This window comes from Scylla paramamosain, chromosome 2 (genome assembly GCF_035594125.1).
Source record: "Scylla paramamosain isolate STU-SP2022 chromosome 2, ASM3559412v1, whole genome shotgun sequence".
Lineage (NCBI taxonomy): Eukaryota > Metazoa > Arthropoda > Malacostraca > Decapoda > Portunidae > Scylla > Scylla paramamosain.
The window spans coordinates 21,783,969-21,800,000 of record NC_087152.1 but is presented as its reverse complement, the minus strand read 5'-3'; the positions used below and the strand labels follow the sequence as shown (position 1 = coordinate 21,800,000).

General features: G+C 37.2%; 1 protein-coding gene across 4 annotated transcripts in view; it reads right to left on the bottom strand.

The window, feature by feature from the left end:
• LOC135111778 (transcription factor elt-3-like) overlaps positions 1-16,032 on the bottom strand; it is a 261,683-nt gene that overhangs the window by 147,663 nt on the left and 97,988 nt on the right. For all 4 annotated transcript variants that reach the window (XM_064025503.1, XM_064025492.1, XM_064025496.1 and 1 more), the window contains exon 7: positions 4,238-4,336. In XM_064025503.1, the coding sequence (XP_063881573.1) occupies positions 4,238-4,336 (99 nt within the window). The remainder of the gene's footprint in view (positions 1-4,237; positions 4,337-16,032) is intronic.

Here is a 16,032-nt window from a genome sequence, read left to right as displayed (position 1 = left end):
TCTCTATCATGTATAGCATGAGAACAAGCTGTATTAAACCAAGGTTTGGAAGATTTAGGTCAAGAAAAAGAGTGAGGAATGTACGCCTCCATGCCAGACACTATCACCTCTGTTATGTGCTCAGCACACAAAGACGGGTCTTTGACATGGAAGCAGTAGTCATTCCAAGGAAAATCAGCAAAATACCTCCTCAGGTCTCCCCAACTAGCAGAGGCAAAATGCCAGAGGCACCTTCACTTAGGGGATCCTGAGGAGGGATTGGAGGAATAGGACAAGATACAGATATGAAATTGTGATCGGAGGAGCCCAACAGAGAAGAGAGGGTGACAGCATAAGCAGAAGGGTTAGAGATCAGGAAAAAGTCAAGAATGTTGGGTGTATCTCCAAGACGGTCACAAATACAAGTAGGTTGTTGCACCAATTGCTCTAGATCGTGGAGGATAGCAAAGTTGAAGGCTAGTTCACCAGGATGGTTAGTGAAGGGGGAGAAAAGCCAAAAGCCTGTGGTGAACATTGAATTCTCCAAGAATGGAGATCTCTGCAAAAGGGAAAAGAGTCAGAATATGCTCCACTTTGGAAATTAAGTAGTCAAAGAATTTCTTAAAGTCAGCGGAGTTAGGTGAGAGGTATACAGTACAGATAAATTTAGTTTGAGAGTGATTCTGTAGTCATAGCTAGATGGTGGAAAACTTGGAAGATTCAAGAGTGTAGGCATGAGAGCAGGTTAAGTCATTGTGCACATAAACGCAACATCCAGCTTTGGATTGAAAATGAGGATAGAGAAAGTAGGAGGGAACAGAAGAAGGGGCTACTGTCAGTTGCCTCAGACACCTGAGTTTCAGTGAGGAAAAGATAAGGTTTAGAAGAGGAGAGCTGGTGTTCTACAGATTGAAAATTAGATCTTAGATCATGAATATTGCATTAGTTAATGAAGAAAAAGTTGAGAGGGGTGTCAAAAGACACTTAGGGGCATTGTCAGAAGGGCAGTCCAACCTGGGGACATTTGTGGTCCCCTCCCCAGATGGGGACTCCAAGGCTGGTGTAGGAGTCGCCATGATAATTTAAAAATTTTGAATGAAGGGTGTGTGAGTTATTAAGGTGCTTGTACTTTTGTGTGGAGGAAGAGAGTTGTCTGTATAGGCCAGGCTGTGACTACCCCCTCTTCTGTTGTGAGACACAAAGAGAAATGTTCAGTGAGGTCACAGCTGGCTTTAAGTTCACAGCACCCCCTGATTCAGTGCTTTAGATCTCACTGGGAGTAATTATCATTTCGGCAGGTGCCTACTACCTCCTCCTGCAGTACCTGCCTCCTCCTGAGTTGAAAGATGGAGGAATTGAGTTTTTGAGGCATTGAACAATACTAAGTTTGCTCTGCCCAATTAGAAACTTTAGAGAGGTCAGAAGCAGGCATTCTGGGGTTTCTCTGAGATAACTGTTTACTTCCTGAAGGGTTGGATGTCTATGGAAAGGTGTGGAAAAGTGCAGGGTGGTATCATCAGCATAGGAGTGGATAGGGCAAGAAGTTTGGTTTAGAAGATTGTTGATGAATAACAGGAAGAGATTGGGTAACAGGACAGAACCCTGAGGAACACCACTGTAAATAGATTTAGAAAAAGAACAGTGACCATCTACTACAGCAGCAATAGAATAGTCAGGAAGGAAGCTTGAAATGAAGTTACAGAAAGAAGGATAGAAGCTGTTGGAGGGTAGTTTGGAAGTCAAAGATTTTGATATGCCTAAGTCAACAGCAAAAATTTCACCAAATTCCATAAAAGAGGTTGACCAAGACTCAGTAAGGAAAGCCAGATCACCAGAAGAGTGGTCTTGACGGAACCTATACTGGTGATCAGATAAAAGGTTGTGAAGTGATAGATGTTTAAGAATCTTGCTGTTGAGGACAGATTCAAAACTTTAGAAGGGCAGGAAATTAAAGCAATATAACAATAGTCACCTTTTTTAGGTACAGGCTGAATGTAGGCAAACTTCCAGCAAGAAAGAAAGGTAGATATTGATAGACAGAATTGGAAGAGTTTGAATAGGCAAAGTGCAAACACAGAGGTACAGTTTCAGAGAACAATAGGAGGAATGCCATTAGGTCCATAAGCCTTCTGAGGGTTAAGGCCAGCAAGGGAAAGAAAAACATCACTGTGAAGTATCTTAATGGGTAGCATGAAGTAGTCAGAAGGTGGAGGAGTGGGGAAGAAGCCCTGAATCATCCAAGGTAGAGTTTTTAGCAAAGGTATGAGCAAAAAGTTCAGCTTTAGAAATAGAAGAGACAGCAGCTGTACCATCAGGTTGAAATAAAGGAAGGAAAGATAAAGAAGCAAAGTTATTGGAGATGTTTTTGGCCAGATGCTAGACATCACAAAGAGGGTTAGATATTGAAAAATTTTGAAACTTCCTGTTAATGAAAAACAAACACTTGTTTAAGTCATGCTGATATAAGTTGGTCCAGATAGACAAAGCCTGTGTCAGCTTGTACTGTACAGGAAATGAACAGGTCATGCTTGACTACTTTTACATTTTTTATGGATATGTACATATATAGACCTTATTTTGTCAATATGACACATAACTAAATTTAAATAAAGTATTAAAAAAAAAGCTTTTTTTTTTTTGGAGTGGGACTTTTTGTATTTTTTGGGGGTCACTTGATGTAGGAATCTTTGATTCCATTCTTCCAAGGCATGTCATGATGTGTAAGCATGTGACAAAACATGATATGCTGAGAGTTAGATGCAGTGCACACCATGAGATGAGGTAACAAACTGACATGACAAGCAGATCAGGTAGCATTTTCAAAAGATGGTACAATGTGTTTCTCCCACAGAGGCTAGCCACATCCTCTGCAGTGATGTCATGCATAGTTAAATCCTGATTGGCTGCTGCCTGGGAGGAGGCAGGCAGCAACTAATCAGGAGTTAGTAATGTATGACATCACTGCAGAGGGTGTGGTTAGCTTCCATGGGATAAAAACATTGCACCACCTTTTGAAAAGAAGCAGTTGACTGCGTGTTAGTCAACCCTTCCACATTTCATGACCTAATATGTTTGTAAATTAGGGCAAGTGTTTGATAATTTAGAAAAATGGCATAATCTGTGAATTTACTTAGCAAAATAAAACAAATGTTCAAAAGCCTTAAGGGATCATTATATCTGAAATTCACTAAATATAGGTTCTTTATATTGAGGGTTTACTGTATTGTGGAGTAGAGGGAGAAAGAGAGAAGGAAGTTCGTAATAGGAGAATAAGAGTACACGGGAGCAAGGAGGTGGAGGAAAAGTGGAGGAGGATTGGAGAGCAGGAAGAAAAGAGAGAGAGAATATATATACAAGCAGGAGGGAAGAAGAGGGAAAGATAAATTAGAAGGAAAGAGGAAGTAAAGGGAAATAAGTATTCCTTTTACTGTCCTCAATTCCTTTTTATTTTCCTACATTGATGCCCCTCCCACTTCTACTCCCTCCATCACCTTGCCTTATGTACTTCCCTTCTTCAGTTACCTCTTCCACATTCTTAAAACAAATTATACATATTCTACCTCTTTTATCATACCTCTCTTTCTGTTTATGTTTTTCTTCTCTCCTTCACTCCTCTGTGGAGCTTTGAGTCACAGATACGACACACTCTGTAGTATTGTGATATGTGTAAAAATTCACCTGCATCTGCAATCACACTTTAAAAGGTAAAAACAATTTGCAACTCCATCTGCGAATATTTCAGTCTCCACAGTTTTATCTACATCCATATTTTATGAGAAATCCAAGTGCAACTTTACCTCTGCCTCTTTAGTATATGATGGTGTGTAGGCACTTCAAATGGAGGCAAGATAATAACACATCTCCACAATTTTCAGACTAATTGTAATACATTTAGAAAAGAATAGCACTTCAACATTTCAACATTCTTAAAGTACAATGTTGCTGAGATTTTCCATCCTTCATAATTCCTACCTTTTACCAATCCAAATCCTTAAATCTTCTAGTACCACATTCAATAGTTCAAAGAAAAGTCTTACCTTACAAATTATAAGAACTATCTTTGTTACAAAATAATTAAGTATCATTATCCTTAAAACAAAATGCTAAAATCAAAAAGATTCAAAAGCACCAGTGCATAAATTTCAGTCTGGTAGCTGGATATCCACTAGATGAAGCAAGTATGATGAAACAGCAGTTCAGAATATACATTAAGAGATGTGAGTCTGATGCAACGTTTGAAAAATTTACAGATTCTTACCACAGGCTGCTGACTGGCACTAGGAAGAGCTTCTTGCCCATGTGATTCTGGTGACTTTCTCAGCTGGCCAGTGTTCTCCCATGCTTGACCACCACTTTGCTACAAAAACACAGTAATTAATAAGTACTCCTTTTGTCAAGCAATTACTTTTTTTTTCTTTTCTTTTCTTTTTATTGGCAAAAACACAAGGTCTTTTTTTTTAAGATTAAACTATTTACAAAAAATATTAATCTATATATCAAGCCAACATATCCATCAAAAATTGTTATCCAAAACAAGACACCACACCCACACATTCACACTCATGTCACAACTACAGTGGTTCCTTATATTTGGAGAGCCTAAGTTTGGCAAATACAATTTTGGTGATAAGTTAACCCGCGCAGTGCCACCGCCGTAAATTTACGGCATCTAGCTTACCCGCGCTCAGTGCCACCGCCGTATATTCACGGCGGCAATCTAAAAAAAATTCTAGTATGTTTATTTGTCTAAATAACTTTATAAAAAACACACTAAGTATACTCCAAGCTCCATCCTACGCACTGAATGTGTTAGTTTGTTGGTATGTTCCTTGAGTGGCCCCCAGGCGGCGCGCGGCGCGGCGATCACGTCAGACTCACGAGAGCTTGTACAACCACCGGAGGAAGCAGTCATGGTGCGCCGCCGTGGGTTGTGTGATGAGATTATCTCTGCTTTACTTTCTTCTAGTAGTGATGAAATGTTATCAGACATGTCTGATGATGATTCTGTACATGACAAAGACTATGTACAGCTGAGTGAAAATGTAAAAATGTACCAATCACTACTATCATACGAGTAGCCTACCTATGCATAGGCTATGCATATTGATAGTGTTGATATATGTAATATATAAACAAATAATCCATTACCGAGGTGACATAACATAATTTACGAATACTGGTGTTGATCAAAAATCGATAGCACCGAGCACACTACGAGTATCAGCATCACACCATATGCGCACCAACATCAGACAACTTCTCAGGTGTTTTTTTTTTTTTTTTTTTTTACTTTCTAAGACAACTTTTCTCGTGTTTTCATTATTTTTACATGATTTAGGATTTTTTGAAAGCATAAAAAAAATATGCAAAATTGGCTGGCAGCACGGATTGGTTTAGGATAAAAGTGGCCGGCAGCGCGCGGGTTAAAAACAATACCAAAATCTTAAAGTGATGTGTCAAGTCCTCTTTACATACAAAGTGTGCTGATGTCACAGAATGATGTCAACCCAATTTACCCATCCACAAGCATTATTTGATTTTAGTTACCCTCCTAGCAGCCATTTTATTAATTGCTTGATTTTTTTGGTCTAATTGACCTTACTTGGTGTTTTGCACAAGGATTATGGCCTCTATAAGTATCGGAAGAGTATGGGAGCCAAGAGGCAACAAGAACAAAGGCAAAGAAGCAGAGAAACAATATTGAAAAAAATCATAAAAGACAAAAGTCCTACACAGTCATCACCAAACAAGAAAATGGACACAAATGTGTTCCAAATTACAAGAGCAAAAAAAGCTCACTGAGGTGCCAGTCTCCAGTCAAAAGTGTTAGTCAAAAATACAGGATAACTGTCTTGAAACCTAGTCAAAAGTGTTAGTCAAAATACAGGATAACTGTCTTGAAACCTCTCTCTTGAAAGAGTTCATCATAGGAAGTGGAAATACAGAAGTAGGCAGGCAGTTTCAGAGCTTACCAGAAAAAGGGATGAATAATTGAGAATACTGTTTAACTCTTGCATTAGAGAGGTGGACAGAATAATGGAGAAAAAAAAAGAATTCTTGTGCAGCAAGGCTGCAGGAGGAGAGGATGAATGCAGTTAGCAAAATCAGAAGAGCAGTTGGCATGAAAACAGCAGTAGAAGATAGCAAGAGATGCAACACTGCAGTGATGAGAAAGGTTGAGCAACATTGCAGCAATGAGAAAGAGTCATTTAGAGGAGAGGAGTTGATAGACTTTTGATTCCACTCTGTCTAAAAGAACAGTATGAGTGGAACTCCCCCATACACATGAAGCATACTCCATATGTGGATAAGCCCCCTGGCGTGGACGACTCAGAATGTCTAATTTCATAGAAACTTAGCTAAAGATGAGATGTGAAGTTTACAGTTTAGATTATAAGTGAAGGACAGACTGAGGATATTAAGTGTAGAAGAGGGGGACAGCTGAGTGTTATTTAAGAAGTGGGGATAGTTGTCTGGAAGGTTGTGTCAAGTTGATAGAAAGAGGAATTGAGTTTTTGAGGCATTGAACAATACTAAGTTTGCTCTGCACCAATGAGAAATTCTAAAGAGATCAGATGTCAGGCATTCTGTGGCTCCCCTGCATGAACTATTTTCTTCCTGAAGGGTAAGACACCTATGAAAAGACGTGAAAAAAGTGCAACATGGTATCATTAGCATAGGAGTGGAAAGAAAAAGCAGTTTGATTTAAAAGATCATTGATGAATAATAGGAAGAGAGTGGGTAACAGGACAGAATAATAAGGACATGAGATATGAAACCATGACACAGTAAATCTCTTGAAACTTTGAAATCCCTTTGACTTGGGTCAATCATTATTCCAGCAGTGGATATGAAACTCCAACCCCTTATCTCAACAGTAACTTTAGGAACTCAGGCTTGCCAACCACTAGTATGTAACTGTATGCAAGCTTTTACAATGTTTCACAAGTTACATTTCATATTCAGACAAAACCTTGACATAACTTTTGGCTTTGACTGTATAATATCTGCTTTAAAGCAGTTAAAAATGAAAATGCACTGCTAACCCCAGAGCTTTCTCCATTAGTTATGAAATTCAGGATCATATCTATCATATCAATAGCCTTAAAATCACTGGTTAAAAAAACATACGGGCATACATATACCAAGAATGTTTCACCTAAAAAGGGAAGTAGCCAAGACAAGGCAAACAGCTTTCACATTCACACCACTCTCTCAGCCTGTTGTTCCCCAAGAAAGAAGAGAAAATACTCCTGGTGTAACTTTATGGGGTTCTGCCATACAGCTTGGACAGTTTGGTCCAGAACAAGGCTCCTTCATAGCAAGTATTCTCCCCTAACAAACTTGACTGCCACACACCTATACAAGATTATCAATGTGTGGCACTTCCCTTGGAGATCACAGGGCCATGTCATTCCTCACACACTCACAACTGCTCTCAATCCACTTGTGTCAAGCACACTCCTTCTTCTATGCTCCAGTGTCAATCCTATTCCTTTTAAGGCCTCCTTAATGCTATCTATCCATCACTAATGTGGCCTACCTCGCAACTTAACACCTCTCACACTTGATCTTACTACTGTGTAAGAGCTGTCTCTGATCTTCCTATCTTCTTTCCAGTCTCACAGTTACCAAACACCTCTTGAACAAACACAATCACATCACTTTTTTCTTCATTGTTAACCCCTAAAGGACAGGGACATTCCTCATGGTCATCCCTAACAGCTGGGCTAGTTATGATGATTCAGCAAGAATAGGTCATTTTTCATCATTAATTTCTCAACTCTGCCTTGACCAACTGCTTAAAATTTAATAGCATCACACTCATCAATCCTTCTTCTTCAATCTCCTCCAAACCCAAACTTTCTACGTGCAGTGAAGTGGTAAAGTGAAGTAACTTTCAGCGCTTTCTCACCCTGTGATCAGATGGTTGCATGCCATGTGGCGGCCTGGCTGGGGCCCCAGCAGGGGGTACACAAGCCTCCTTTATCTGCTTCTCTCACCAGTATCTCTCAGTCACTAACTCACATGAATGCCTAAATCTATCATTTTTTAGACACAGTAAAGGAAAAAGTATTGCTGTCTGCGACTTATAACACGCAAGAAAAATTGTAATTGTCATGGCTGGGATGATGTACATGAATGAAACACAGTCTACTAATGTTTTTCTTTTTTCTTCGGTAAAACCACTTTTGAGACTTGAGAGAGTAACTTCTAACTCTCTCCCAATAGTATTTTCACTATATTTTGGAGCAAATTTGCTTTTATGTTGAGTGGAAGTTACTGGGTGCTTATCAGAGGAATCAGAGGAAGAGGAATGATTATTTTTCCCTGCAGATCACTATAGTTAGCATAACACTGAGGCTCAGATGGTGACATCATTGTGAGAGAAGGATTTTTGCAGGGCCAAAAATTCATATGGAAATTTGAAATTAAGCCCACAAACTTCAGGTCATTTATAGATGCCACCTGCTTTCTACATTGCATCAACTACAAACAACACCTGCCCTTTAGATATTAAGGGGAGGCACCGCCTGGTACTAGTGGAGGGTACATTCATATTAATCCAATTATTTTGAGGTAATTTTTGTTTGATGACTTTAATAAAAGCAATAAGATCAGAAAGTTTCATCATAATAGCTTAAGTAGTTTTTGCAGCAAAATTATAGATTTTTTTATCTTATTTATTTTTTAAGAGAAGAGCTAGATATGGAAATGAGGGCCTGGATGCTCACTCAATTTCTATGATATTGGATAGTTTTACTCAAGAAACCCAGAGTTATAAGTTGATCATATAGTTTTTTATATATCTCACCAATGTTGTACAAAAAAAATTTCAAGATCACCATTTTATGTATTGTAAAATTCTCCCCTTTTTTTTATTAATTCAATAAATCATATCAGTGGTGTTTGATCAACTAGAAAAAAAACTTATGAGTAAAATGTTTACCATCCATTAATCTTTCAGCAGTCCTTGTTTTTTTTATTATATGCAAAATTAATGGAGTCATTTTCCTCCAAAGTACAATAATTGCAGTTTTGAGATATTGCCATTTTTGTGTTTAGATGCAGTTAGTGTAGAAAGTTATGATTTTGTTTACAATTCTATAGGGTAAAAAACAACTTTGATACCAACTTTGGATAGTATCACCACAATATTCCTTATTGGCACCTATATATGTGTGTGTGTGTGTGTGTGTGTGTATTTACCTAGTTATATTTACCTATTTGTGAAATACAGGACAAGAGCCACACTAGGCTCATGCTGTCCTGTCTCCATATCAACTTTTATCAAAATTTTCTTTAAATTTATCGACTGTCTTGGCACACACACTCTCATCAATAAGTTCATTCCACACTGCTATGCTCCTGTAGGGAAAGCTATATTTTTAGATGTCTCTTCTGCAAACTCCTTATCAGTTTCCTTCCATGTCCTCTGGTACTTTTGTATCTGGTATCACAAGATCCCTATCCAACTTTTTCATCCCTTCCAATATTCTATATAATGCTTTCAAATCACCTCTTTCCTTCTTTTTTTTTTCATTGTAATCAGGCCCAATCTCATTGACCTCTCTTCATAACTATACCCTCTTAGGCTTGTAGGGATTTTGGTTGCAGCTCTCTTGCATTCTTTCTAGCTTTCTGACATCCTTCTTCAAACTTGGTGACCACACTAATGCTGGATACTCCAGTCTTGGATGTATCATTGTTGATCTCAGTTTTTTTTTTATCATATCTTCATCAATGTAGGTGAATGCCATCTTGATGCTTCTCAGCAAAGTATATGTTTCTCCAGTGATCTTGTTTACATGCTTCACAAATGAGTTTATTAGAAATGGTTACTCCCAGATCTTTTCTCCTGATCTTATAGTAATTTTCTCATTTCCCTAATAGTAGGTGCCTTCTGTTCTTCTCACACTTTATTCAAACTTCACCATACTACATTTCTTTGCATTAAACTCCATGTTCCACCTCAATGACCATTCATTTATCTTAATTAGGTCTTGATTCTGAGCTACACCTCAACAACTATTCATTTATCTTAAATTAGGTCTCAATTCTGAGCTACAGTCTTCTTCATTTGTTACTTTTCTTATAATTTTAGCATCATCAGCAAGGAGAATCATGTAGTTTGTCACCCTTTCTGTCATATCATTTACATATATTGTAAACATAACTAGTGCTAGTACCGATCCTTGTGGAACTCCACTTATTACTGGTCTCTATTTTGACTTATTGCCTCTGATTACTGTCCTCATTTCCCTGTCTGTCAAGAAGTTGATCATCCATTTTAATAATGGTTCTCCCAATCTTCCAATATTTTTCCATTTCCATATTAACCTTCTGTACAGTATTTATCAAATGTTTTTTTCAGGTCTAAGTATATGAAGTCAGCCCATCCATCTCTCTCTAGCATTATGTCTGTTATTCTTGAGTAGAAGCTTATCAAATTTGTTACATAAGATCTTCCTTCTCAAAATCCAACTTGTCTGTCTGTTATCACATTGTTGTCTTCCAGGTATTTAACCCATCTGTTCTTAATGATCTTTTTGCAAATCTTTGCTACCACACTTGTCAGCGATACTGGTCTATAGTTTAATGGGTCTTCTTTACTTTCAGCCTTGTGAATTGGGGTAATACCCACCCATTTCCAATCTTTAGGTACTCTTCCTTCCAACAGGGTGGTGCTGATTATATTGTGTATCACTTTGCACTCCTGTGGGCTGTACTCCTTTAGAATCCAGTTTGACACACCATCAGGTCCCACTGCTTTCTTTACATCCAGCTCTTCCAACATATTCTTTACTTCTTCTGTTAGTGATGATGTGTTTACCTAGTTGTGGTTTACAGGAGGGGAGTAATCTCATAGTATCCTGTCTCTATATCTATCCAGTTTGGTCTTAAAAGCATGGACAGTTATGGCATTGACAACATCTTCACTGAGTTCATTCCATTTGTTCACAATTCTGTGAGGAAAACTATACTTTTTGATGTCTCTTCTGCAGTTAACTTTTGTCAACTTCTTACTGTGTCCCCTTGTACTCTATGTGTCTAAAGTTATAAAACATTCTTTGTCCACATTTCCCATACCATTTATCATTCTATAGATATTTATTAAGTCTCCTCTCTCGTGTTTTCAAGGGTAGGAATTTCCAACATTTTTAATCTCTCTTCATAGGTCATCTTACTCAACTCCGGAACCATCTTAGTGACTGCTCTTTGTACTCTTTCCAATTTTATAATATTCCTCTTTATATGAGACCACGCCACTGCCACAAATTCCAATCTTGGTGTTATCATGGAAATCAACAACTTTTTATCATTCCTTCATATAAATATGAGAATGCCATTCTTATTCTTTTTAACAAATTCATCGTCTCTCCAGTAATTTTACCAATGTGTCTGCCTGCACTCAAATTTTCAGCAGGTGTTACTCCCAAATCCATTTCCTCTTTTGATTTCTGTAACTTCAAAACCATCCATTTCATAATGATATTTTAATCTTTTCTTACTCTTAACAAACTCCATTACTTTACATTTACTTAAACTGAATTCCATTTGCCAAGATTTACTCCATCTATTTATTTTATTTAAATCATCTTGCAGTATCATACAGTCATTTACATTTTCTATGCTTCTCAACAGCTTAGCATCATCTGCAAATAAGTTTATATAACTGTCTATTTCTTCATTTATGTCATTCACATATATTACAAATATTATCGGTCCCAACACTGACCCCTGTGAGACATCACTAGTTACTTTCAGCCAAGATGAATTCTGGTCTTGTATTACTGTTCTCATCTCTCTATCATCCAGATAATCCTCCATCCACTCCAGCAGTCTTCCTCCAATTTTTCCATAATTTTTTATCTTCCATAGCAATCTTCGGTGTGGTACTTTGTCAAACGTTTTCTTCAAGTCTAAGTAGACACCATCCACACAAGCAGCTCACATTGTGAATTTCGGTCCTTGTTGTGCTTCGGTAAGATTCACGGAAGCATTCCTTCTATGCAGCAGCTTTTTGGAAGGACGTTTCATGTTGCTAGAGTACTACTCAAGAAGCCTTGAAAAACACTGGCTAAAACAGGCAAGCAGAGACGACAGAGAGCAATGCATTATGAACGCAATGGAGTGTATGAGCCACACTGTCTGACTTGGGGGCTGAGGCCTCCAGCAGGCTCCCATACTTAAACCACCTGCAGATATATCATGACACATTTTTTTGTGAAAAATTAAAAAATATAAAATATAAATAAATAAATTTTAAAAAATTGGACAAAAGATAAAATGAAACATAAGAACAATGAATAGAAAATGGGGTTTCTCCATGGGTGGGGACCTCAAAATTAATATTGCAGATTAATTTAGTTGACAGGGAAAGAATTGCTATATGGATGCCAAACTTCTATAGGAAACATGTGATGTGTACAGCTATTTTTCAGGGTGACTTTTAGAAAAAGGCTGAAAAGGTGAAATTTGGCTTTGTTTTGGCAGTATCTCCTGTTAATTTTGCCAAGACCCAGTTTAATATAAAGTGAATTAATTGTGAGCAACGAAATGGAATTTTGCCAAAAGGGAAAACAAAGGAGCACAGGAGGGATGCAGATCAACTATAGATGCCACCCATCCTCTACATTGCATCTATTACAGATGCCATTCACCCTTCAGGGGTTAATCTTGCCAAGACCCAGTTAAATGTAAGGTGAATTAATTGCAAGCAATGAAATGGAGTGTTGTGGCAAGGGGAAAACAGGCACACAGGAGATACTTCCCCCTACTGAGCCTGACAGTTAATAGTACTGATTCAAAAACTGAGCATAGCATCTTCAGGGCATGTGAATTGCCACACATAACAATTTACCACTTTTTAATAACTCCCATGCCTGTAAATTAAATATCAGAGCTTTGCTCTATGGACACAATGATGTTTACAGTTCATCAATTTTTCTATTGCCATTGTACTATCACTAATATTTATATTATTTAATCAAAGTAAAACTATTATGTCAGGAGCTAATTTTTTGAGCTTCAAAAGATAAAACATACTTCAAGAATATGACTAAAAGTATAACCTAAAGATATATCTGAAGTGAACCACAATATGTATCATATACACTTGGTAAGTTTAATTTTTGCTTCATGCTTTCTGATAATTCAAACTTTTATTCTATGGTCATATACACTTCCTCTTTCTGAGAATCCATTATCAATGCACCAAAATTAAATCTATTTTGTAGCGTATGGCTACAGTACAAGTTGCAAATAAGTGGTAAATACAGCAAAAGAATCACAAATTAATTAGTTCTTTAACTGCTGATCTGCATGAAATTGTCAGTTTAATTATTTTCTTTAACCTGTACTGTGTTTAGTATATATATATATATATATATATATATATATATATATATATATATATATATATATATATATATACACACCTCATAGGGAAGTGCTTAGTACGTATAAAGTATACATATGATTTTGTTTTTGAGGCATTTTATGGTCTTGAAATTTGTTTGTATGTGTGTGTATATATATATATATATATATATATATATATATATATATATATATATATATATATATATATATATATATATATAAAAGACTTGTCACTAACAGTAACAAAGAATATTTTGACAACTTTGGAGTTAATGTTTTCATATACATAACTATTTTTTGGGGTTCAGAGTTATTATGGACTGAATACTTCTGTAGGAGTTATTATGGACTAAATACTTCTGTAGAAACTGAAACATATTTGGGAGTTGTTTTATTTTCAATGCATACACCAACATGCAAATAATATCAAAGCAATAAAACGAAACTGAAAGCTACGGTATTGAAGAGGGGCATTTCTTTTGTTATAAATTTTTTAATGCACTCTCATTGTTGCATGGAGTTGGCTATACAGGGTGGGGTGCTGTGTTTCCCCCCAAAAAATCATCAGATAGAAAGTTAAGTTACTTTTGCCTAGGAAGTTACTTCTCAAATCTATAATCAGTAAGGCATAAGAAATAGGAAACAAGACTTCAGAGTAATTGGAAAGGAAAACTGAAGGTCATTAAATTAACAGTATAGAGGGTGTTCGAATTACAAGTGAGATATGTTCCAAAAGGTTGCTCGTAAGTTGTTTTGCTTGTAACTTGTCATTGTAATTTTTTAGTGAAAAAAAAGTATCATGTTCTGCAAACAATGTAATGATTACTTGATACTTGATACCATGAGAGAGAGAGAGAGAGAGAGAGAGAGAGAGAGAGAGAGAGAGAGAGAGAGAGAGAGAGAGAGAGAGAGAGAGAGAGAGAGAGAGAGAGAGAGAGAGAGAGAGAGAGAGAGAGGAGGGGGGGGGGGGAGGGAGGGAGGGAGGGAGGGAGGGAGGGAGGGAGGAGGGAGAGAGAGAGAGAGAGAGAGAGAGAGAGAGAGAGAGAGAGAGAGAGAGAGAGAGAGAGAGAGAGAGACCACCTTGCCTTATGGGTGATGTGATACTACTGAGTAGTGACAGGCTTGTGGCTTCTGCCGAATGCAAGATTCAAATATATCAGGTATAATTTATGACCTGGGTTAAAATGAGATGCCACTCTCTCTCTCTCTCTCTCTCTCTCTCTCTCTCTCTCTCTCTCTCTCTCTCTCTCTCTCTCTCTCTCTCTCATGGTATCAAGTAAGCATTACATTGTTTGCAGAACATGATACTTTTTTTTTGTACCAAAAAATCATGCATGTGTTTTTCCTTACTCCCTCTCTCCTTCTTGGGTTGTACATACCTTTATTCATATAATTTATTAAGATGGCTGGCTGTTTGGCAGGCATGTTTGCCTATTTGTGGAGTTAATATAATGGAGCAGGGTTTCTACCACCTGCAGTACAACCCTCCTATCTCTATGCATCTTAGAGACTGACTGACAGAGGTCTGTATGCTGTGAAATCTCAAGCCAGACTCACTGTGGTGCAGTACAAAAACTAAACTGCTACAGGGCCTGTGTCTTGGGGTGGTGGGTGATCCTTCGCTATGTTGCTGCTCTGTGTGGGTAGTGGCAAAGCAGAGTACTACATAGATATGGCACGTAGCACCAAATTTGAAGTTTTGGTTAGCAAAGGGAACAATATCAAGAGCATAATTTCATTTTGTGAGTAGACTGCTCATATCTCTGAACATTTGCAACTCATAACTCGGACACCCTCCATGTGTTAATTTCTTTGAGAACTGAAGGTGTAGTAACCACAGCCTTGATATATGGGGTGTCATTAGATGAGCATCCAACCATTTTGTTGAGCACACAGTTCTTCTTAATTTATGGGTATTTGTAACATAAAGAAGTACTTATTTATCATACAAACTATAGAGGGTTGTGGTAAGTGTATGTAAAGGAGAGAATAAAAGCTTTAAAAATATATAAATATAAAATTTCTCATCCCTAGTCTGATATCGTGAGAAGGGAAATCATCCTAGAATCAAAATTGTATAGTAGCCACACCTCCATTCGTGGCATAGTAATATTTATATATATATATATATATATATATATATATATATATATATATATATATATATATATATATATATATATATATATGTATGAAAAAATTTATTTTTTCTCATTTTACGGCATAAATAAAAAACATGAAAAATGCAACCTGCCATAACCCCTATCTCTGACAAAGCATAATACTTTACAAGTTAATAGTGTGAAGCTCAAGGAACTGGAAAACTTGACCAAATAATCTTTACTAAGAGCAATGTAGCACAGACAAAAGCATACACACATATACACACAGTCTAAAAAGGGAAGAGGACTATAATGACTAAGGGTCAGTTGCATAACAACTCATGTCTATCAGCATTAGGGTCCAACAGCAAAAATATTTTATCCCTGCTGCACCATAAGAGATCCATCCTTTTTTCCCCACATGTAGGCAAACTTACTATACAGACCTTCCAGGTCCTATCTCATTTATCTATTGACAGCTGCTTTCCAATCATTCCTATCATGCACAACCACTTTTCCTTGCTCTACAGTAAAGAAAATAAATGTCAACATCACATGCTGAAAT